General features: G+C 40.1%; 1 protein-coding gene across 1 annotated transcript; it reads right to left on the reverse strand.

Annotated features, from left to right (window-relative positions):
- Nucleotides 1-292: 292 nt before the first annotated feature.
- she (Src homology 2 domain containing E) lies at nucleotides 293-19,405 on the reverse strand. Its single transcript, XM_056267683.1, has 6 exons — nucleotides 18,437-19,405; nucleotides 15,826-15,949; nucleotides 3,679-3,897; nucleotides 2,019-2,220; nucleotides 717-836; nucleotides 293-605 (listed from the first exon to the last, which is right to left on the reverse strand). The coding sequence occupies exons 1-6, from the start codon at nucleotides 18,911-18,913 to the stop codon at nucleotides 422-424; spliced, it is 1,326 nt and encodes a 441-aa protein (XP_056123658.1). The 5' UTR covers nucleotides 18,914-19,405; the 3' UTR covers nucleotides 293-421.
- Between the last annotated feature and the right edge of the window lie 515 nt (nucleotides 19,406-19,920).

Genomic DNA, 19,920 nt, shown 5'->3' on the forward strand with positions numbered 1-19,920 from the left:
AGTTTAGGAGTAAGTTACCCCTTCAGGCACATAGTTAGATCAGTAGCATAATTGGAAGTGAACTTATGAGGCTACAGTCCCAGGATACTGAAACAAGGGATGAGGAAATAGCAAAACAAAAGTCAACAACAGATACACATTACTGTGGCGTTTAAACCACAGGTTTTGTGAAACATATTTCCTCCCTTGGTCTCTCTGGAGGGTTAGGGGCCTGGTTTCAAAGGGGGTGAAAACTCAAATATGAAAAGTCCCAATTACTCATTTCCATTCGCACATATACATACAGTACATACAGTAAGAAAAAGAGTTAAACTGTAATTTGCTGGCATGCGATTGGCAGGCACCACGGTATTACATTCATGTCTTTGCACCAGAGAACGCTGTGTATATGTATACGTTTAGCATGTGTGTGTGTGTGTGTTCAGTGTGTGCGTGGTACGGGGTGTTGTAGGGTCATGTGTTCTGCCCCGGTGAAAGGTAGGCGCTGGGTACAGTAGTGGTGCACCACTTCTGGGATGCTTGGGAACACACAGCTGCTCTTTTCCAGCGTGTAGCCGCATTCTTTAGTCTGCGCTACGATGATGTGCACACATCCTTGACTCGTCCTGTAGAGAGAGGGAAATAAGGATCTTATATCATCTACATCAGCTTTTCAGGACTGCCAACTCATTTCTTGTTCTCTTGATATCAAACATACACCAGCAGCACGCACTTACTTAAGGGCGATGGAGTACTTGCTAGTAGCCGATTCGCTGTCTCGCACCAGGAAGCTGGCCTCCCTACAGTGCTGCAGCTGAGCCTCCGCCTCCTGACGACTCACACTGCCATGATACCAGCTGGAGAGAGAGAGAGAGAGAGAGAGAGAGAGAGAGAGAGAGAGAGAGAGAGAGAGAGAGAGAGAGAGAAGGAAGGAAAGGGGAGGAGATTCTTATTTACATTGCATGATTATGTAATATGAACAGTACTTTGAAAACAGATTAGATAAAGTTTGGGGATTGAGAAAGATGGACAGACAACTGTGCAAATGGATAGATCTGCCACACAATTTTTGTCCATACAATTAAAGTCAATGGGGTCCAATTTTGTTGTGATTCCCACTGACTTTCACGGAATGGACAAAAATATATTTCGGAATATTTCACAGAAAAAGAAAGTCATACATGTTTGAAACGGCATGAGGGTGAATATATGATTTTTCACTTTTGGATATGGGAGGCTGTGCTTTTTTATATATTATAAATAAACAACAATAAAAAAAGCAATAATAAAACAATAAAAAATTAAATTATAAAAAATTATAAAATAAATAAATTAGAGTAAATATTAATAAACTTGTATACGTATTGATATTTATGTTTAATTAAAAATAGTTTTTTTATTATGTGCAGACATTATTTTATTATTTCATTACAACATAAATTTAATAAATAGTCAAATGTACATAAAATATTAAAAATATAATACTACATGGAAAAAAAACATTAAAAGGATAGTTCACACAAAAATGAAAATTCTGTCATCATGTATGCACTCTTATGTTAAACCTGTATGAATTTCGTTCTTCTGATCACAAAAGAAGATATTTTAAAGAATGTTGGTAAACAGTTGATGGTATTTTATTTCCACAGTCAATGGCTACCATCAACTGTTTACCAACATTCTTTAAAATATCTTCTTTTGTGTTCAGCAAAAGAAAGTAACTCATACAGTTTTGGAACAACATAAGAGTGCACAGAATTTTCAGTGTTGACATTATTTTTGAAGATTATTCTCTGACATGCAAACTAATATTAATTTGGCCTCTATTATAATTGCCAATATACACAGTAGCTAGGTGATCAGGTGTTTCAGGTCATAACTGTTAATATATTGCATATTTTAGCACATACATTTCCACTACTATTTTAATCTCACCATTTCATTCTTAAGTTTTTAAGTTTCAGGTAATCTGCTTAAAATAACACATTCACACATTAGCAGTAGTGTCTAAATCATGTTTTTCATACACAAACACACACCTCTGTTTCTCCAAAGGCAGGGTGGGATCAACTATTGGTGTCTCACTGTCTGGGATAATGCTGGGAGACGATGGGGAAGTCGGGGAGGGGGGATTCGGTCGAAGAGATTTGGGGGTCCAGCTCTTATGTCTCAGGGTCTGCTGTTTTACAGTAGGAGAACCTGATTCTTCCTTCGACACGCGCTCCACTCCATCGAACTGAGCTGTACACAGAATGAAACATATCAATTGCCACATATTTTATGATGGCACCTGGCAAAAATGACCTCCCCTGTTATCCCAAATGTTTGGAACAACTGCTGCATCATAAGCAGTGTTGCGCAAGTTACTTTTAAAAAGTAATTAGTTACAGTTACTAGTTACTACTTCCAAAAAGTAACTAAATTAGTTACTCAGTTACAAATTTTAAAAGTAACTAGTTACTTAAGAAAGTAACTATTGCGTTACTTTCAAGTAAAATTAAATTTTAAATGCTCAAATGTGACCCCACCTCTACCCCTCTTTAACGGAACTTACAATACATGTGCATTTTCAATTATTTATGATAAATCTGAATATTATAATGAAATGGACACTTAATACAATACATTATTAACAGAAACATGAAACATTGTACACACATCTAAAAAAAAAAATGTTGCTGTGGGACAAAGTGAGACTAGCCTCCAATCAAATGCCATGTAGATATTATGTTTATATAGTGGATCAATGCAAATAACACAATAGATGTTTTGGAACTTTTGATATTTATTGCCCCTCAACAGGCCACAACTGGGCAAAATTAAATTAAGCTTGTTAAGCTCGTCGCGATACCTGTCTCTCGTTGACTGACTGGCTTGCTTGTGTTGTTCATTGTGTGTCCTGTCCTGTCCGACTATGCGTTATGATGGGTCGTTCGCAATTCATGAGCGTTAGCCGTTAGTGATGATGGATCGACTCGTTCGCGAATGAGCTTTTGATGGGTCGTTCGCGATTCGCGAATGAGGCGACTCTAAGAGCCGGCTCTTTTAGGTGAACGTCGGGAGCTGGCTCGCATATCTGAAGAGCCGACTCTATTTTTTACAAATTTAGCCTATAGAAATTAAATAATTATGTAAAAAAAAATATATATATTATAGTCAAAGTCATTTAAAGAGCCGTTTGTGAGCCAAAAGAGCCGGCTCTTTTCAGTGAGCTGAGTCAAAAGTGCCGAATGCCTATAGGCCTACTATGCGTGCTTTCGAACACCCGCCCAACTCTACCTCTGATTGAATTACAATGACATTTTACTCTACCTCAGTCGTCAGCATTTATGCGCTTATTGGCTCGTGCTCTGTCCACTAACCAAGGAAGAACAGTAAAAAAAAGTAGGCCTATTTGCCTCTCGCTCAGAGATCTAGTTGGTCTGATGAAAAAAAAAACCCAGCTTCATCAGTTATACGTAGTAACGCGCCGCATTTTTTGGCGGGAACGGCGTTATTAAGATGAGAAGAGTAATCAATTAGATTACTCGTTACTGGAAAAAGTAATGCCGTTAGTCGTTATTCCCATCACTGATCATAAGCACCCTAATATCATTACAACTAAATTACTTTTAAATAGTTTTTTTCTCATCACTGTGTTTATGCAATGGCAATGCTAAATAAAGAAGATGCTAGTAATATGAAAGTGAGGGATGGTACCTGACAGTGCTCTAACAATCTGCTCCTTCTTCCACTCCCAGGGCAGCTCATACTCCGCCAGTGGTCTGGAGTCGGACTCAGGTCGGGTCAAGGGAATTCCCTCCAGAACCTCTTCATATGGTACATCATAAATCTGTGGGGGTCCAGACCCCTCACTCTCTCCTCCATTCAACACTACACACACTTTCAGCAGGTCCTTCGAGCCTCGCCGGCGAATCTCTAGATAAGGGCACACATTTGTAATTCACAATTATTTCCACAAAATAAATTATTGGATAAGAACAGTATTTAGAAAGTTATTTATAGTACATTGCCCAATTAAACTAGCTATTTTTAGGCTATAATTACGGTACAGTCACATTAATGCTTCCAGCTTACACAGAAGTCACCTTCAAACCAAGCAGTTTCCTGCTGGTAAACATGGCAAATTTGAGCATTCTGTGTGGGCAAAACGTATGGGTTCCCAACAAAATGACTAGATTTCGCCCACAAGCATTCGCAGAACAACAGTAAATGTAACCGTGCCTTTAGTCTCAAACTTATCAAGCTTCCACATATTCTTATATTTACAAACTGTTGAAATTAATATAGCAGATACTGTTATGGAATTTGCATCTGTGTGCAGGTGACCACTGTACGGTGGCCGAGAGAGCTCAACGCGCTGCAACTGAAGAAAACACATGCAAATACAAAAAAACACATGCAAATAAAATAAAACGCATGCAAATAGAAAAAAACGCGTGCAAATAAAAAAAAACACCCGCAAATTAAGAAAACATCTTCATCAGTTTCACAACACACGTGTGCTCCAAATACTCACAACACCACCAAATACAAACGCGCTGCAAAAGCTCACAACACAAATACAGAAAACGCGCTGCAAATAACACAGAGCACAACGGAAATGTTTCCAGAGGAACCAAATAAGTGACGAACCCGGCTGGGACGTGCGTGCTGGCAGTGGCATAGATATCCATAAATCTATGCGTGCTGGTGCTTACAGCTTAAAATTATACTTTATTTATTTATTTTTGCAAAACATACAGAGATTAAATTTTTTTTATGACATACAACTTGTATACAATGTACAAAATGTATTAACAATGTGTTCAATGTCATCAGAATACAAATGAGAAAAGAATGAGCTGGAAACTAAAATAAATAAATAAAAAAGATAAAGAAGAAAATCATGAAGGAAAGATATTTATCTATACATCTTTTACAGTGTACAAATTGTTTCATGTTATTACATTTTCATAAAGAAAAGTTTCGTAAGAAATGTTAGGTAATGTAGGGTCCAAAATTTTAAAGTTGAGACACACAGATATAACGCATATTTTAAAAGCTTTTTTGTAAACTAAAAATAAAAATGTATTTGCATCCGTTATGTTGACAGCATTATATTTCTGTGGTAAGAACAGCTCTTCAGCTGATGGACGCTGTGCTGCGTTGTCATGGGAACATCCCAGGTGAAAATAATAAGGAAATTAATTTCAATTTCAATTTTATTAATGGATAGCCCCTTGAGATGCAACATCTCATTTTCAAGAGTGTCCATACATATAGACATAAAACTATATGTATGGACGCATAGATTTATGGATATCTATTCCAGCACGTCCCCTGAGCACGTCCCAGCCGGGTTCGTCACTTATTTGGTTCCTCTGGAAACATTTCCGTTGTGCTCTGTGTTATTTGCAGCGCGTTTTCTGTATTTGTGTTGTGAGCTTTTGCAGCACGTTTGTATTTGGTGGTGTTGTGAGTATTTGGAGCACACGTGTGTTGTGAAACTGATGAAGATGTTTTCTTAATTTGCGGGTGTTTTTTTTTATTTGCACGCGTTTTTTTTTCTATTTGCATGCGTTTTATTTTATTTGCATGTGTTTTTTTGTATTTGCATGTGTTTTTTTGTATTTGCATGTGTTTTCTTCAGTTGCAGCTCTCTCGGCCACCGTACCACTGCCCACTTTCTCCATATGTATTATTGAGAAAGTGGTAAGGGATGGCCTTATTTGTCCCCAGAAATCAATATACTGTATGTGTAACGGAGTTTAAATTAATGTTTATAAATTCATGCTTTAAATGGGCAAACTCGACATTGGCTGTTGCGTCACTTGCATTTGTGTGCGTGACATTGTGGGCGGAGTTACGTCACCAGCAGAGTTTCACATCTCTCCTGCTGGTAAGTCGCATCAAAAAGTGCTGCGTCATTAAAAACAGAGTTTATGTTTTATATTGCAAGTATGGACTTTAATACTGCACACAAGTTTACTTCATGTATCTGTCAGTCCCTAGCTCTGTCAGTTGAGTCAAATGTGTTATTTGCGATGGTGAAATGTGATGACTGTGTATGTTAGTCTGCTTGTGAACTCCCGATTCTCTGTTGATTCCATTTAAGATCTGAGCAACATTGATGCGTGAATGCACTGCCCACTAACCAGTTTTTGGTTGTTTGTCTCAGGTATGTTTTTATATTCGAATTTGTCATGTTCTGTGTATAAATGTATTAGCTGAATTGTTAGCATTAACACACGTGCTGTGTGCTCACACGTGCTGTGTGCTCACACGTGCTGTGTGCTCGCACGTGCTGAACTGAGTAACGACGCCATTTTAGGTGGCTGTTCTTTTCTTTCTGTATTCCATTTTATACCAAAAATATGAAAATGATGGTTGCTCAAAGTTATTATCTTTCTGCAATTGTAAATTGATGAGAAATGAGAACAGAGACAGTGAGTTGTACTTTATTTCTTTAATGTATGTCTTATTTTTAGTTTAATTCCACTATACGATCACTATGTAAAATGTTAAGAGCAGAGTTTCACATCTCTCCTGCTGATCTGAGCAACATTGATGCGTGAATGCACTGCCCACTAACCAGTTTTTGGTTGTTTGTCTCAGTTCTGTCTGTCTCAGGCCAGTAAAGTGAATTCATGAGTGACCATCCACCTGCTTCCAGTGTGATTCCATCCGCACAAACACACACAGTCACATTGGTGCCGTGACCCGTTGTTTCTTCAATCAAGATGGCTCCTGAAGCGGCCGAGGGTTCATCTTAGAGCTTGCGCTAGAGTCAGGTGGACACAATTTTGCTCAGGAACGTTTTTTTTCGTAAAGAAAAGAAAAAAAAGAGACTTTTTTATCTTTATTTTTTTTTAGTGACTGCACTTAAGCAATTTGCAACATTTGCTAAGGACAATTTGCTATACAGTGAACAGCGAATTCTGAGTTTTTGATTTATTGTATTAATTTTTTTTACAAGTAGGCTACTGTTATTCATCATGAGTGGTTTTGATAACTGTCACACTCCAGTCTGTGGTAGTAAAGGTAGAGGATGGGGTTTATTGAAAGTTCCAAGGTCTTTACAGTTCAGTGGGCCTGATGTACAGAGTGATGCTCATGTAATCATAGACAGTCACACTTCCAGTTCAGATCCATTAGTTTTTGAGGGCCCATCCACAAGTTATGAATCTGATGCTTCAAGACAGCAACAGTTTTCGTCTACTCCATACCCTAATGCACAGCCGCCAAATGTAGTCACTGCAATGACTGACATAATCAGCCAGGTTGGTCAGCAAATTGCTGATAGCATAGTCAACAGACTAAGCCCAACACATAAAGTTGACTCGCATTCAGTTGATGATTCCACCAGAAATGTAACTGCAGATGGTGCAGCTTCACAAATGATGGACCTGATGCGAAGCCAGTTGTCCTTTTCCAAAAATGTGAGAGAACCTCCTAGCTTCAGGGGAGAAGTTTCTGATGCTGTTGACTTAAATGAGTGGATAGATATCATGAGAGACTATATTAAACGCAATAACTTGAGAAAAGAGCATCAAGCGGAGGAGATTATGGTCCATCTAAGAGGCAAAGCAAGAGATGTGGTCAAGTTTGGCATAAGAAACTGTGACATTGACATTGTGCATAACCCTGATGCAATCTTTAGTATTCTCAGGAAACACTTCGAAGCTGCTCCTTGCTCTCCTCTCCCACTGGCTGACTTTTATACCACCTTACCCAGACCAGATGAGGATGCCTTCGAGTACTGGATTAGGCTAAACCGTGCAGTTGACATCGCTGCTGAGCGCTTGAAGGAACAGGGTAAAGTACTGGATTGTCCAGGAACAGAGGTAACCCGCATGTTCATCAGACACTGTCCGTGTAAAGAGCTTGCCATCACCTTTCGATCTAAAACAATTGGCGCATGGTCTGTGCGAGAAGTTCAAGATATTTTGAATGAATATCACTCTGATTCCAGCCTTGTATCTGCAGTAAGAAATGCAGCACCCACTAAAATTCCTGTGAACAGAACTGAGGTGGAACTGTCATCTGCAGCACTTCCAGCTTCTTCTGATGTCCAGCAGTCCAGGTCTCTGGAAGTGTCTGCATTGGAGCGAGTCATGAGCTTGTTGGAGAAAGTCCTGTTAAAAGAGTCTGTCAGCAAAGAGCCAAGTTCACGTGTGAAGCCCAAAGTAAGCCTGCCTCGAGTAAAAGGCCTCAATGACCTGCCATGCACTGTCTGTTCGAGCCCTGATCATTCTGGCCTCACGCATTGTCTTGAGAAAAAGTTGTGTTTCCAGTGTCACTCTCCTGACCACTCCCGCTTTGTCTGTCCTGAGAGAGTGAAGTCTCCGTCTTCTCAAGGGCTGGGAAACTAGAAGATCTGCACTTAAGGGAGGACCGTGTAGATCGTGAGTTTATTCCTCCAAACCATTGTTGTATGAATGACCCAACCTCAGTTTATAGTCTTTCTAGTTCTGTTGAGCCTTCAGGGAAAACTGTAATATTTCAGAACACTCACAGAGTACAGCGAATTGATAGTCTGTTTTACACACCATCGACACTATGGGATGACCTTCAACTGAAAGCTATGGTTGACAGTGGCTCCATGGCATGCACGATGAGTGAAGCTGCTGAACGTCTCTTGTTGCAGCACAAGCCAAATTTACAAAAGTTCCCTGCCAGTGATGTTGTCATAATTGGGTGTGGCGGACAGCGTGTTACCCCAAAATTGATGTATGAACTTGAGCTTTCAGTTTATGCCTGCAAGATGGTAGTCCCAGTTTTAGTAGTTCCAGGCCAAACTGACGATTTGATTCTGGGCAGCAATGCTATCAAGTGGCTGATTCAGAAAATGAAAGAGACAGACGGATACTGGAGACTTGTGTCCGGGCCAGTTAACTCTGATGACGTTGAATGTCACCAATTCCTCTCTCTACTTTCAAATGTTGAACGATGGAAAGGTGAAGACATGCCTGATAGAGTGGGGACCGCTAAGTTGAAGGAGAAAATAACTCTAGAACCGCACCATGAACATCTCGCTTGGGCTCAGCTTCCTGAGTCTACATCTGTTTCTGTGGGGAGCACAGTCATTGTTGAGCCAACCCTCTGTAAATGCCGTCCAAGGAACGTGATCATAGGGAGAGTCATCACACCTATGTGGGGCAGTAGATGGGTGCCGTTCAAAATAATGAACCCTACAGACAAAGTAATCATTCTCAAGAGAAACACAAAGATTGTGGATGTTTTTACTTGTATTGCTGTGGAAGAGTTGTCTGCAGCTGAGTCCCTGAAGAGTAACGTTCAGTGTGCTGCGAGTCCTGTAAGTCATGTGCAGACCAGTGATGAAAGGAGAAACGTGCTGGATAAATTGGAACTGCAGGATCTGGATCTGGATGCTTGTGAAGTGTCAGAGGAGTGGAAGGATAGACTTCTGAATCTCATTGAGAAGTATGAGTCAACCTTTTCTCGTGGAAAAATGGACTGTGGGGAAGCCACTGACTTTGTCCACAAAATCCACTTGGTGGACGAGAAGCCGTTTCGACTCCCTTATCGACGTGTAGCCCCCAGCCACTATGATAAGCTGCGCACTGCCTTGAATGAGATGGAAGTTAAAGGCATTATAAGGAAGTCTCAGAGTGAATATGCATCTCCGCTAGTTTTAGTGTGGAAAAAGAACGGTGACCTTCGTATTTGTACAGATTTCAGATGGCTGAATGCGAAGACAGTGAAGGACGCTCACCCACTCCCACATCAAGCGGATGCACTCGCAGCTTTGGGAGGCAACGTTTTCTTTTCGACCATGGACTTGACTTCTGGCTTTTATAATGTACCTTTGTTTGAAGAGCATAAGAAGTACACTGCCTTTTCCTCTCCTTTCGGCCTTCATGAGTACAATCGTCTACCTCAGGGTTTGACCAACAGTCCAGCAACCTTTATGAGGATGATGATGTCCATTTTCGGGGATAAAAATTTCACAAGCCTTCTCTGCTACTTGGACGATCTGATGGTTTTTGCTCCAAGTGAGCAAGTAGCTCTTGACCGACTGGAACTGGTCTTCTCTCGTCTGTCCAAGCACAACTTAAAGCTAGCGCCAAAGAAGTGCATGTTCCTCAGGAGATCTGTCAGATTCTTGGGACACATTGTCACTGGGAATGGTGTCCAGACTGACCCAGAAAAGGTGAAGGTGATTAGTGACATTCAGACTACCGACCTCATGGAAGCGGATGGCGTAACTCCTTCTCAGAAGAAGATTCGTTCTTTCCTGGGTATGATCTTGTATTATCAGCATTTCATTATAGATTGTTCTGCTAAGGCAAAACCTCTTTTCAGTCTTCTATCAGATCGGTCACAGAAAAGAACTCAGAGGAAGTGTGGTCGGATGAGGAAGCCACTCAGTGTCGTGAAGCTTTCACCCGAGGATTGGACTAGTGAGTGTTGTACTGCTCTTGAGACTCTAAAGCAAGACCTACTGCACAGTGTAACTCTAGCACACCCGGATTTCAGTCATCCCTTTATTCTCTCTGTTGATGCTTCATTTGATGGCATAGGAGCTGTGTTATCTCAGGTGCCCCCTGGTGAGAAAATTGCACGTCCAGTTGCTTTTGCCAGCAAAACACTCTCCAAGTCTCAGATAAACTACCCAGCACATCGACTCGAATTCCTGGCTTTAAAGTGGGCCGTTTGTGAGAAGTTTAGCCACTGGCTAAAAGGGACACATTTCACTGCATGGTCTGATAATAATCCTTTGACCTATATTCTAACCAAACCCAGACTGGATGCGTGTGAACAGCGATGGGTGGCGAAGCTCGCTGCATACGACTTTGACCTGAAGTATGTGCCAGGCACAAAGAACATTGTTGCAGATGCTTTGAGCAGAGAGCCCTTTGTCAAGTCTTGTGTCAGCCATCGTCTGTTGAAAGAACCATACGTTTCTCTCTTGGATGAGGTGAATGGTGTTGTTACTGGAACCGTGCAGGATGCCTTTCGTGTCACTAACAACTGTCAGAATGTGCAGTCTAGCAGTGATGACGAAACTGAGAACGAGATGCAGGATGACGTGAATGACTCATGTCCAGGATCTATTAATGCTGCTGAAGTTTCTGCTTTTCTGGGTGCTCACTGCGATGGTGGAGTTAGTCCGTTGCCCATGTCAAGTCCAAAGTCACTCCAGCTCCCTGATGAAGATCCATCTGTTGCAATCCCGTTTTCCAGACTTGCAAATCTCCAAGAGCAGGACAACATAGTCAGTAGAGTCATCAACTATGTTCTGAGACATAAACGTCCTTCAAAGAGTGAGAAAGCAAAGGAGCCTATCCCTGTGAAAAATCTTTTGAAGCACTGGAAGAAGCTAAAGATCCGTAATCATGTGCTGTACAGAGTAAAGAAAGATCGACTGATAAATAAGAAACTCTTCCAATATGTTGTACCAGATTCTCTAAAGCGTGACGTTCTCTGTGGTGTTCATGACTCAGCTGGACATCAGGGTGGTGCAAGAACTCTCTCTCTAGCAGCTGAAAGGTTCTTTTGGCCAGGAATGAGTAAAGACATCAAGCTCTATGTGGAGAACTGCCAGAGGTGTGTTGTTGGAAAAACTCCTGAGCCAAATGCTCGTGCGCCCCTTGAACATATTCGCACCTTTGAGCCTATGGAGCTGGTATGTATAGACTTTTGGAGTGCTGAACAGACTTCAGGGAAGGTCGTTGATGTCCTAGTAGTGACGGATCATTTTTCTAAGATGGCACACGCCTTCCCCTGTCACAACCAGTCAGCTAAACAAGTTGCCCATCGCCTTTGGAATGATCTCTTCTGCATTTATGGATTTCCAAAGAGAATACATTCGGACCAGGGTGCAAATTTTGAAAGTAAAATCATTAAGAATTTGCTTGAGATGGCTGGTGTTAAAAAATCGCACACCACACCGTACCACCCTATGGGTAACGGTCAGGCAGAACGTTTCAATAGGACTTTGGGTAACATGATAAGAGCTCTCCCAGTGAAATCCAAGGCGAGGTGGCCACAGCTTCTGAGAACATTAACCTTCAGTTACAATTGTACTGTGCATGAGACAACCGGGTTCGCCCCTTTTTATCTTATGTTTGGGCGTATCCCGAGGCTGCCTATCGACATCATGTTTCAGCATGTCCTTTGCGATGAGAAGGTGGTCAGCCACCATGAGTTTGTCACTGCACTGAGAAGAGATCTGAGCGCAGCTGGAGAAATTGCCCGGAAACACAGTCTCAAAGAGCAGAACCGTCATGCCATTCTTTACAATCGGAAAGTCAGAGGTTTACCCTTAGCAGTGGGAGATAGAGTTTTGCTGGCTAACCGTGGAGAGAAAGGCAAAAGGAAAGTCGCGGACAAGTGGGACTCTGTTTTGTATGAGGTTCAATCAGTGAGACCAGAGATTAATGTGTACGGGATTAAGGATGTTCAGACTGGCAAAGAAAAAGTAGTGCACAGAAATCTGTTGCTGCCAGTTAATTTCTTATCCTTGGATGATGGTGAAGAAGAATCAGTTCGATCAGATTCCACTGGTGCTACCCGTGGCAGTTCTCTTGACTCTGCTCTGATGAATGATCCTGATCCTGTTTCAAAGACATCAGAATGGTTATTGCAGATGGATGGAACACGTGCTAGTGACGACATGCAGGATGCCAGTTGTGGTGAAGTTTCAGACATTCCTGATGAGATGACTCCTGAGTGCCCTGGCACTGATCAGTACAGTCCAGAACCTGAGCATGTTCCTCAACCTGCTGAGAGCACAGAGAGTTTACATGCAACCAAGCCAAATGAGTACCCCAGTTGTTTGCCAGAACCTGATAACAGACTTGCCCCTGTCATTTGCAAACAACCCACAAGCACACAAGGCCACATCACTACTCGATTAGGGAGATCAGTTAAGCCCCCTAACAGACTTATTTGTGAAATTGATGGTCAGAAAATTGTGGAAAGGGATTCACGTAGTGATGCACAAGTTATTTTTCAAGGAACTAACTTTGTTGTTGGGTTGATAAGGAACATTTTTGTTTAAAGTGATGATTGAATGATGATTCTAATCTAAGAGTGAACTGTTTAGAGAATGACTTTGAAGTGAGTTTTTCTTGACTTTGAGAAGTTTGTTGTTTCCATCAAAAGATATTTGAAGAGCAGAGATACATTTGTAATCACTAGGAGCGTGTAGGCTGCACCTCCTATAGTCTGTGTTAAGTGTGGAACCTGGTACCATTCCATTCTTACACACTTCCTGGGGAAGAGATAAATTCTGACATACTGTATTGTAAAGCTCTTTTACTCACACCTGTTTTTTGTGCAATCTCTACTGTATGTTTAGTTTGTTACATATGCTGGTTCTAGCCCAATTTAGCAGAATTTAGGGGGGTGTATGTAACGGAGTTTAAATTAATGTTTATAAATTCATGCTTTAAATGGGCAAACTCGACATTGGCTGTTGCGTCACTTGCATTTGTGTGCGTGACATTGTGGGCGGAGTTACGTCACCAGCAGAGTTTCACATCTCTCCTGCTGGTAAGTCGCATCAAAAAGTGCTGCGTCATTAAAAACAGAGTTTATGTTTTATATTGCAAGTATGGACTTTAATACTGCACACAAGTTTACTTCATGTATCTGTCAGTCCCTAGCTCTGTCAGTTGAGTCAAATGTGTTATTTGCGATGGTGAAATGTGATGACTGTGTATGTTAGTCTGCTTGTGAACTCCCGATTCTCTGTTGATTCCATTTAAGATCTGAGCAACATTGATGCGTGAATGCACTGCCCACTAACCAGTTTTTGGTTGTTTGTCTCAGGTATGTTTTTATATTCGAATTTGTCATGTTCTGTGTATAAATGTATTAGCTGAATTGTTAGCATTAACACACGTGCTGTGTGCTCACACGTGCTGTGTGCTCACACGTGCTGTGTGCTCGCACGTGCTGAACTGAGTAACGACGCCATTTTAGGTGGCTGTTCTTTTCTTTCTGTATTCCATTTTATACCAAAAATATGAAAATGATGGTTGCTCAAAGTTATTATCTTTCTGCAATTGTAAATTGATGAGAAATGAGAACAGAGACAGTGAGTTGTACTTTATTTCTTTAATGTATGTCTTATTTTTAGTTTAATTCCACTATACGATCACTATGTAAAATGTTAAGAGCAGAGTTTCACATCTCTCCTGCTGATCTGAGCAACATTGATGCGTGAATGCACTGCCCACTAACCAGTTTTTGGTTGTTTGTCTCAGTTCTGTCTGTCTCAGGCCAGTAAAGTGAATTCATGAGTGACCATCCACCTGCTTCCAGTGTGATTCCATCCGCACAAACACACACAGTCACATATGCATATTCAGATGCTTCATTTACAAATAGTCTGTGTGCTATAGGTTGTAGAACAAGCTGTGAACTTTTTCTCTATCTTTCGTCTTTTTATCACCTTTTTTGCTAAATATTGCAATAATTATTGTTAAATAATTATTTAAAGTAATAACTTCAAAGTAGTTACACATGTAATATGTAGGCTAATTTAATTAATAACAATTTCAGTAATGTCACTATTGTCAGTCACTTTATACAGCCGAGTGAATGTTTTTCTACACTTTCCTAACAAATCACCATATAACTGTTGAAAGAGCCTCTAGAAACTTAGTCTATGAAGCCATTATTTGTTTTGAGATCACTTTAAATGTGAGTGAAACCACAGGAAATTATGACCATGTCAAAGTTGAATCTGTACCAACAAATAGCATGTCAAGTCATAAGTCTGTTCTCTCTGCAGCAAACTAAATGATGCTGTAACAGGTTTGCTTCTTTAAAAGATTATACTTTATGGGAGCAACAGGCAGTAGAACCAAAAACAGGGTTCAGAATTCGAAAAATAATTATGATGATGCGCTTACGTTTGAAGGGCATGAGGCCGATAAAAAAAAAGCAGAAATGTGCAGCTAAACATTTCATGAGAGAACTTACACCATTTTTCTGCTAAAGCTGTAAAGTTTTTCTTTATACACAGTCTGCTTTACCGCCCATGAGTTTTTGTAATCATTTGCCTTTGTGTATTAGCTAACTATCTGGTTCTAAGTTTAGATTTTACATTTCCTGAATATTAAAGTATGTTTTTTTTAACTTTTGAATGATTCAGATACACATATAATAGGAAAATGAAAAAAAAAACGTATTACACAACACAAAACATATCTGATAAAAAAAGAAACCCATCTCGTATAAATCTTTTTAAACTGTGAGGAAAAGAAAAAATCCATTCTCAGATATAACTGTATCATACTACATTTTCAGTTAGTCTAAATTAATTTCTCTATATTTGTCTACCTAATAATGCATCTATTCATACCTTAAGATTTAAAGTTCAACAAACATCAACAAAACTACGCCTGAAGCTCCATCGTTCTTCCCTCTCTCTGTTTCTTTGCTGTCACTTTGTGTCTGGCCTATTGTGTGAGAAAACAATGGTCATACCAGGGGAAAGTCAGACCGAGTCTATGATTGGCTGGCTTAGCAGGCCACTTCCTGAGTTCTGGGAAGTGATTGGGGGGAGAGGGGAGTGTTGGGGGGGTCTTTCTCACATAGCCAGGCATACTGGGGGGACGGCAGGGGTCAACTTCCTGTCCATAGAATGGGGCAAAGGAAACACAGACAGGAAACAGGAAGCAGAAAGAGGAAACTGCACCCATTGTCCCAGCACAACACTGTCACCGTGGAAACCACCAACGAGGGGAGAGAGAGAGGGAGCTATGATTTTTCATACTCTTAAAATCCCTGAAAATCTGCTTATTACACTGACAAAACATTTAAGATGAGTAAATGATTAAAAGAAGGAGAAATAAAGGAGAGAAGAGGTAAATAAATGAGTGATACCTGTAATAATGAGCTGGGCATCATAAGGTTCCATGTAGCCATCATTCTCTCCTTCTCTTTCAGCCTCTCTCTGTTCCCTTGTTTTCTCAGCATCAAATGGGACAGCATAATCCTCCAGGATGATCTATTAAGAGTGAGAAGAAAAGAAGAATAGAAAGCGATATCAGTGATTTGTGTTAAGGACTATAATAGAACCCAGTTAACAGGGAACAGCCTCAAAACTTTTTTCATAACATAATGGGAATGTTAGCAAAACATTCCTAGAATATAATTTTGTTAGCTAGGAAGAAACACCTTCATTAGGTAAGGAATGAAAAATATTCTGTTCAATAAAAGTTTGCAATTTGTGGCGTTAGATATCACAAGAAAACGGACTCTCCCTTCTTTATCTTTAAAAAACAGGAATCAAAGGTGACAAATAAAGTAAATGGGGTACATTTTTTGCAGGATTTAAAAGCAGAAATGTGAAGCTTAAAATACATAGAAGTAGCCTACTTTAATTTATTATGTTAAAACAACTACAAAGTTGTTTTCTTAATTTTTTATCATCATTTTAGTGTTTAGGCGTTCCATTGACATGGTAATGAACTTGTAAAATTGGAAACAACTCAACAGAACAGGTTAGTAAGAGTTTTTTTCACACTAAAATTATGTTTGTTTGTTTTTTTGTTACCATTTAAGGACTTGCCCCATTCCCTTTCATTGTATATATATATTTTTTTAAGAAAAGGCGGAGGTTGAAGTAATTTTTTTCTGGTAATCAACATTATGCCACAAGGGCTATCGATTGGGCTTAACTTGTACTGAACCTGGAATAGTCCTTTAATAATATGATGCCAACATATTCTGCAATGATCTACTTCAGAAATAGTGCAAACCCAGCTAAAAAGGGCATTTAGTCAAAACCTGGAGTTAAATTACATCTTATTGGGTGGAATTCTTTGTTCCATCTTGTTAAAAAAATTCAGTATTAAAGGGTTAGTTCACCTAAAATTAAAATGCTGTCATTAACTACTTACACTCACATTGTTCCAAACCCATAAGTCTTTTGTTCATCTTCGAAACACAAATGAAGATCTTTTTGTTGAAATCTGAGAGCTTTTTGTTCCTTCATTGACAGCTACACATCCTCCACTTTGACGTTTCAAAAAGTTAAAACTATTTTTTATTTATACGTTTATTTGTATAGGGACAGTACAAAAAAACATGATCCCAGTCAAAACTGGAAAATATGTATTGCACATATAAAGAGATAATTATAATCATAAAGCGATCAAGTCTCTTCAGAAAATTTGGACTAAACTGCTCAATTCATGGATTAGTTTTACAATCTTTTTATGAACTTTTTGAAGCGTCAATGTGGTAGTTGTAGCTGTCAATGGAGGGACAGAAATCTCTCGGATTTCATTAAAAATATTTTCATTTGTGTTCCGAAGATGAACGAAAGTCTTACGGGTTTGGAACAACATGAGGGTGAGTTAATGACAGAGTTTTCATTTTAGGGTGAATTAACCCTTTAATCTTATTCTCCGGCTCATCTTTTCCCATTCTTTCTCTGATTCTCCCTCTGGACGTCGTTGTGTGTGTGTGTGTGTGTGTGTGTGTGTGTGTGTGTGTGTGTGTGTGTGTGTGTGTGTGTGTGTGTGTGTGTGTGTGTGTGTGTGTGTGTGTGTGTGTGTGATCTCATGAGATTCTGATTTCTGTGCTATTATGTTCAAAGTGTAGCTGGAGGGGATGTCCGTAAATGGGATAGGATACAGCCTATGTATCAGGTGACATAATTCTTCAAACACTGCCTTCACCAGGGACTGGAAGAATGGGATAGAGCCATTGTGTTATGTATGCATTGTATTCTTTGAGTATTTGTGAGCAAGGGTGTGTGTGTATGTGAGCACAAAAGTGTGTTTCCCACAATGACAGAGTGCATAGGAAAAGAGACAGAAAAAGAGGCAAGGAAATGTCTCTCATTGTGTTTGTTGCTTTTCAGCTCCACTGTGTCTGCTTATAATAAAGCAGTTCAATGAAAAGAGAATATAGGAAGAAAAAGAAAGATGTGAGGACGGAGGAAAGAAAGATACGAAAGAGAGAGGAGGGGGCTGAGGGAGGGAAAAATAAGATATTGCTTAAACAAAGAGCTGGAAGAGAGATACTGATCTCAATTTTCAAAACAAAGACGTGTGTTTGGTTCTCACAGTCAACAGAGGGACTGGAATTAGAGAATGCATGTATTAAAAAGAACTCATCTGTCTCTGAGGCCTGCTTTATCACTCAGATCAGGGATATTCTTTCTTTATCCCATCTGAAAAACCCACCCTAAACCAGCCTGATGCTGATCTCAGTTGGTTTGAGCAGGTCTTAAGTTAGTTCAGCTGGCCAGCAAGTAGACCAGCAGAAAAGTGCCCAAAACCCTACTAAAACCACCTAAGACCAGCAAAAAAAAACAGCTTAAGGGGTTAGGTTTTTTTTCCAAAAATGAATTTAGTACATTTTCAGAAAACAGTTGTCACCTACAAATCTGTCAAGAAAATACATGACATTATTATTAGCAAGTCTATATTATTATTATTTATTGTTAGTTTACATTGTGGTGTTGGCTCATTCTCAAACTTACTGTTTCGGTTCTGATTGGTGACTTGGCCCTCTCGCTGTCCGGGGATGATCCTCCTGGACTGGATTTTGGATCATTAACCTTGATCATTCTGCTCATGTACGCGTCAGCGAGACTGGTGGTCCGCAGGGTGCGATGGTCTTCAAACCCTTCCATTTTTGTGTTTTTCTTACTTTTCCCAGGGATCAGAATTTCCCATATCTTCCCGTCTTTCATCGAGCCGGTGCTGGAGTGGTTTCGTCCCAGCTCGATGGCCGAATTTTTACGATTTCTCCCGTGGAGCAGCGAACCCACACCACCACCACCACCACCACTACCACCGTTTTCAGCTCCAGAATTTTTACGCAGACTTCCCTTCGAACCAGTACCAACGGCCAGAACCGGTTTGGGGCGGGACTGGGTTCCCGATTCCGAAGCAGAACGGATCCGATCGGATCCAGTCTTCAAACTAGTTGGGAAATCTTTAAACCACTTCGCCATGACGAATACAGGTGTCTGAGCTACTCTCCATACACACGCGCAACTTTGGAAAACCAATCAGCTTCTAAAATATCACTCACTATGGCCCCTATAATAGATTTTTGCCTTAATCAACAACACTTTAACGTGCAGTTCAATTGACAAGGTTGTTGTTATTTTAAACAAGAGCTCTTTTTAATTTATTTAATTTTGAAAATCTGTCAAATTGATTTAGGGAAAGGTTCCGAATATTAAATCCCTTTTACTAATCTTGATCACAGAATTTATCCCATTCGTATTTCTTTTCAGGAAACTTCTTACACTCTCAATTACGATTCTTCACATTGGAAAATAATGTCTTGTTTTTTGTTTGCTCCCAATTATTCCCGCAAGATAAAGAGGAGTCTCTGAAGGGCATAAACGCGGAAAAAATTAAAGTTTTTCTTAGCTCTCGATGAAGATCCCATTCCCGGTATATCCACTCCAAGCGACAGTCTAAATGAAGTGAAGGGGATGTACATGTATACGTGCGCTTGTGCTGCAGCTGTGTGGGTGGGGGTGGTTGCAGGCAGCTACTGTTCCCCTAAATGAGAACTTTTCTTTTGCTGGGCGCTGCCCACCTGTGGACGCAAACCATACTCTGGTGCACAGCAAATAGATTATCGGTTTTATTTAACGTTTCTATTTATTTGCCCAAGGGGTCTAGTTACACTCTTTACTCCAGTGAATAGGCTAGGCCTATTTCTCAAGAGTATGTTTTGAACAAAAAAACTAAACAAACAAACAAACAACGATTTAAAATTTTTTTTAACTATTTAACTTTTGCCACTAGGTTACACATCACTGGACACGTTGAGCAAATCTATTCATATAGTCTTCGCAATGGTTTTCAAATTACCCCTACTGGTCGTGTGTCGGTTTATGAAATTATTGTATGGCTCTATTTTAATTCGATAATGTTTTTTACTCGATATATTCTTATTTTAGGTGATTTATGGAAACTAAATTTGGCTATATTTATGCAGTAG

The sequence above is a fragment of the Rhinichthys klamathensis genome, unplaced genomic scaffold (assembly GCF_029890125.1).
Source record: "Rhinichthys klamathensis goyatoka isolate OS25496 unplaced genomic scaffold, OSU_Roscu_1.1 h1tg000262l_1, whole genome shotgun sequence".
In the NCBI taxonomy this organism is placed as follows: Eukaryota; Metazoa; Chordata; class Actinopteri; order Cypriniformes; family Leuciscidae; genus Rhinichthys; species Rhinichthys klamathensis.

Bases quoted from the DNA above. Each gene is read 5' to 3' on its own strand.
- she (XM_056267683.1), bottom strand. From the start codon at position 18,913: ATGGCGAAGTGGTTTAAAGATTTCCCAACTAGTTTGAAGACTGGATCC. The intron at 3,898-15,825 runs GTATCACTCATT...GCCCTTATCTAG, and splicing joins TGCCCAGCTCATTATTACAG to AGATTCGCCGGCGAGGCTCG. The intron at 2,221-3,678 runs GTACCATCCCTC...TTCTGTGTACAG, and splicing joins GATTGTTAGAGCACTGTCAG to CTCAGTTCGATGGAGTGGAG.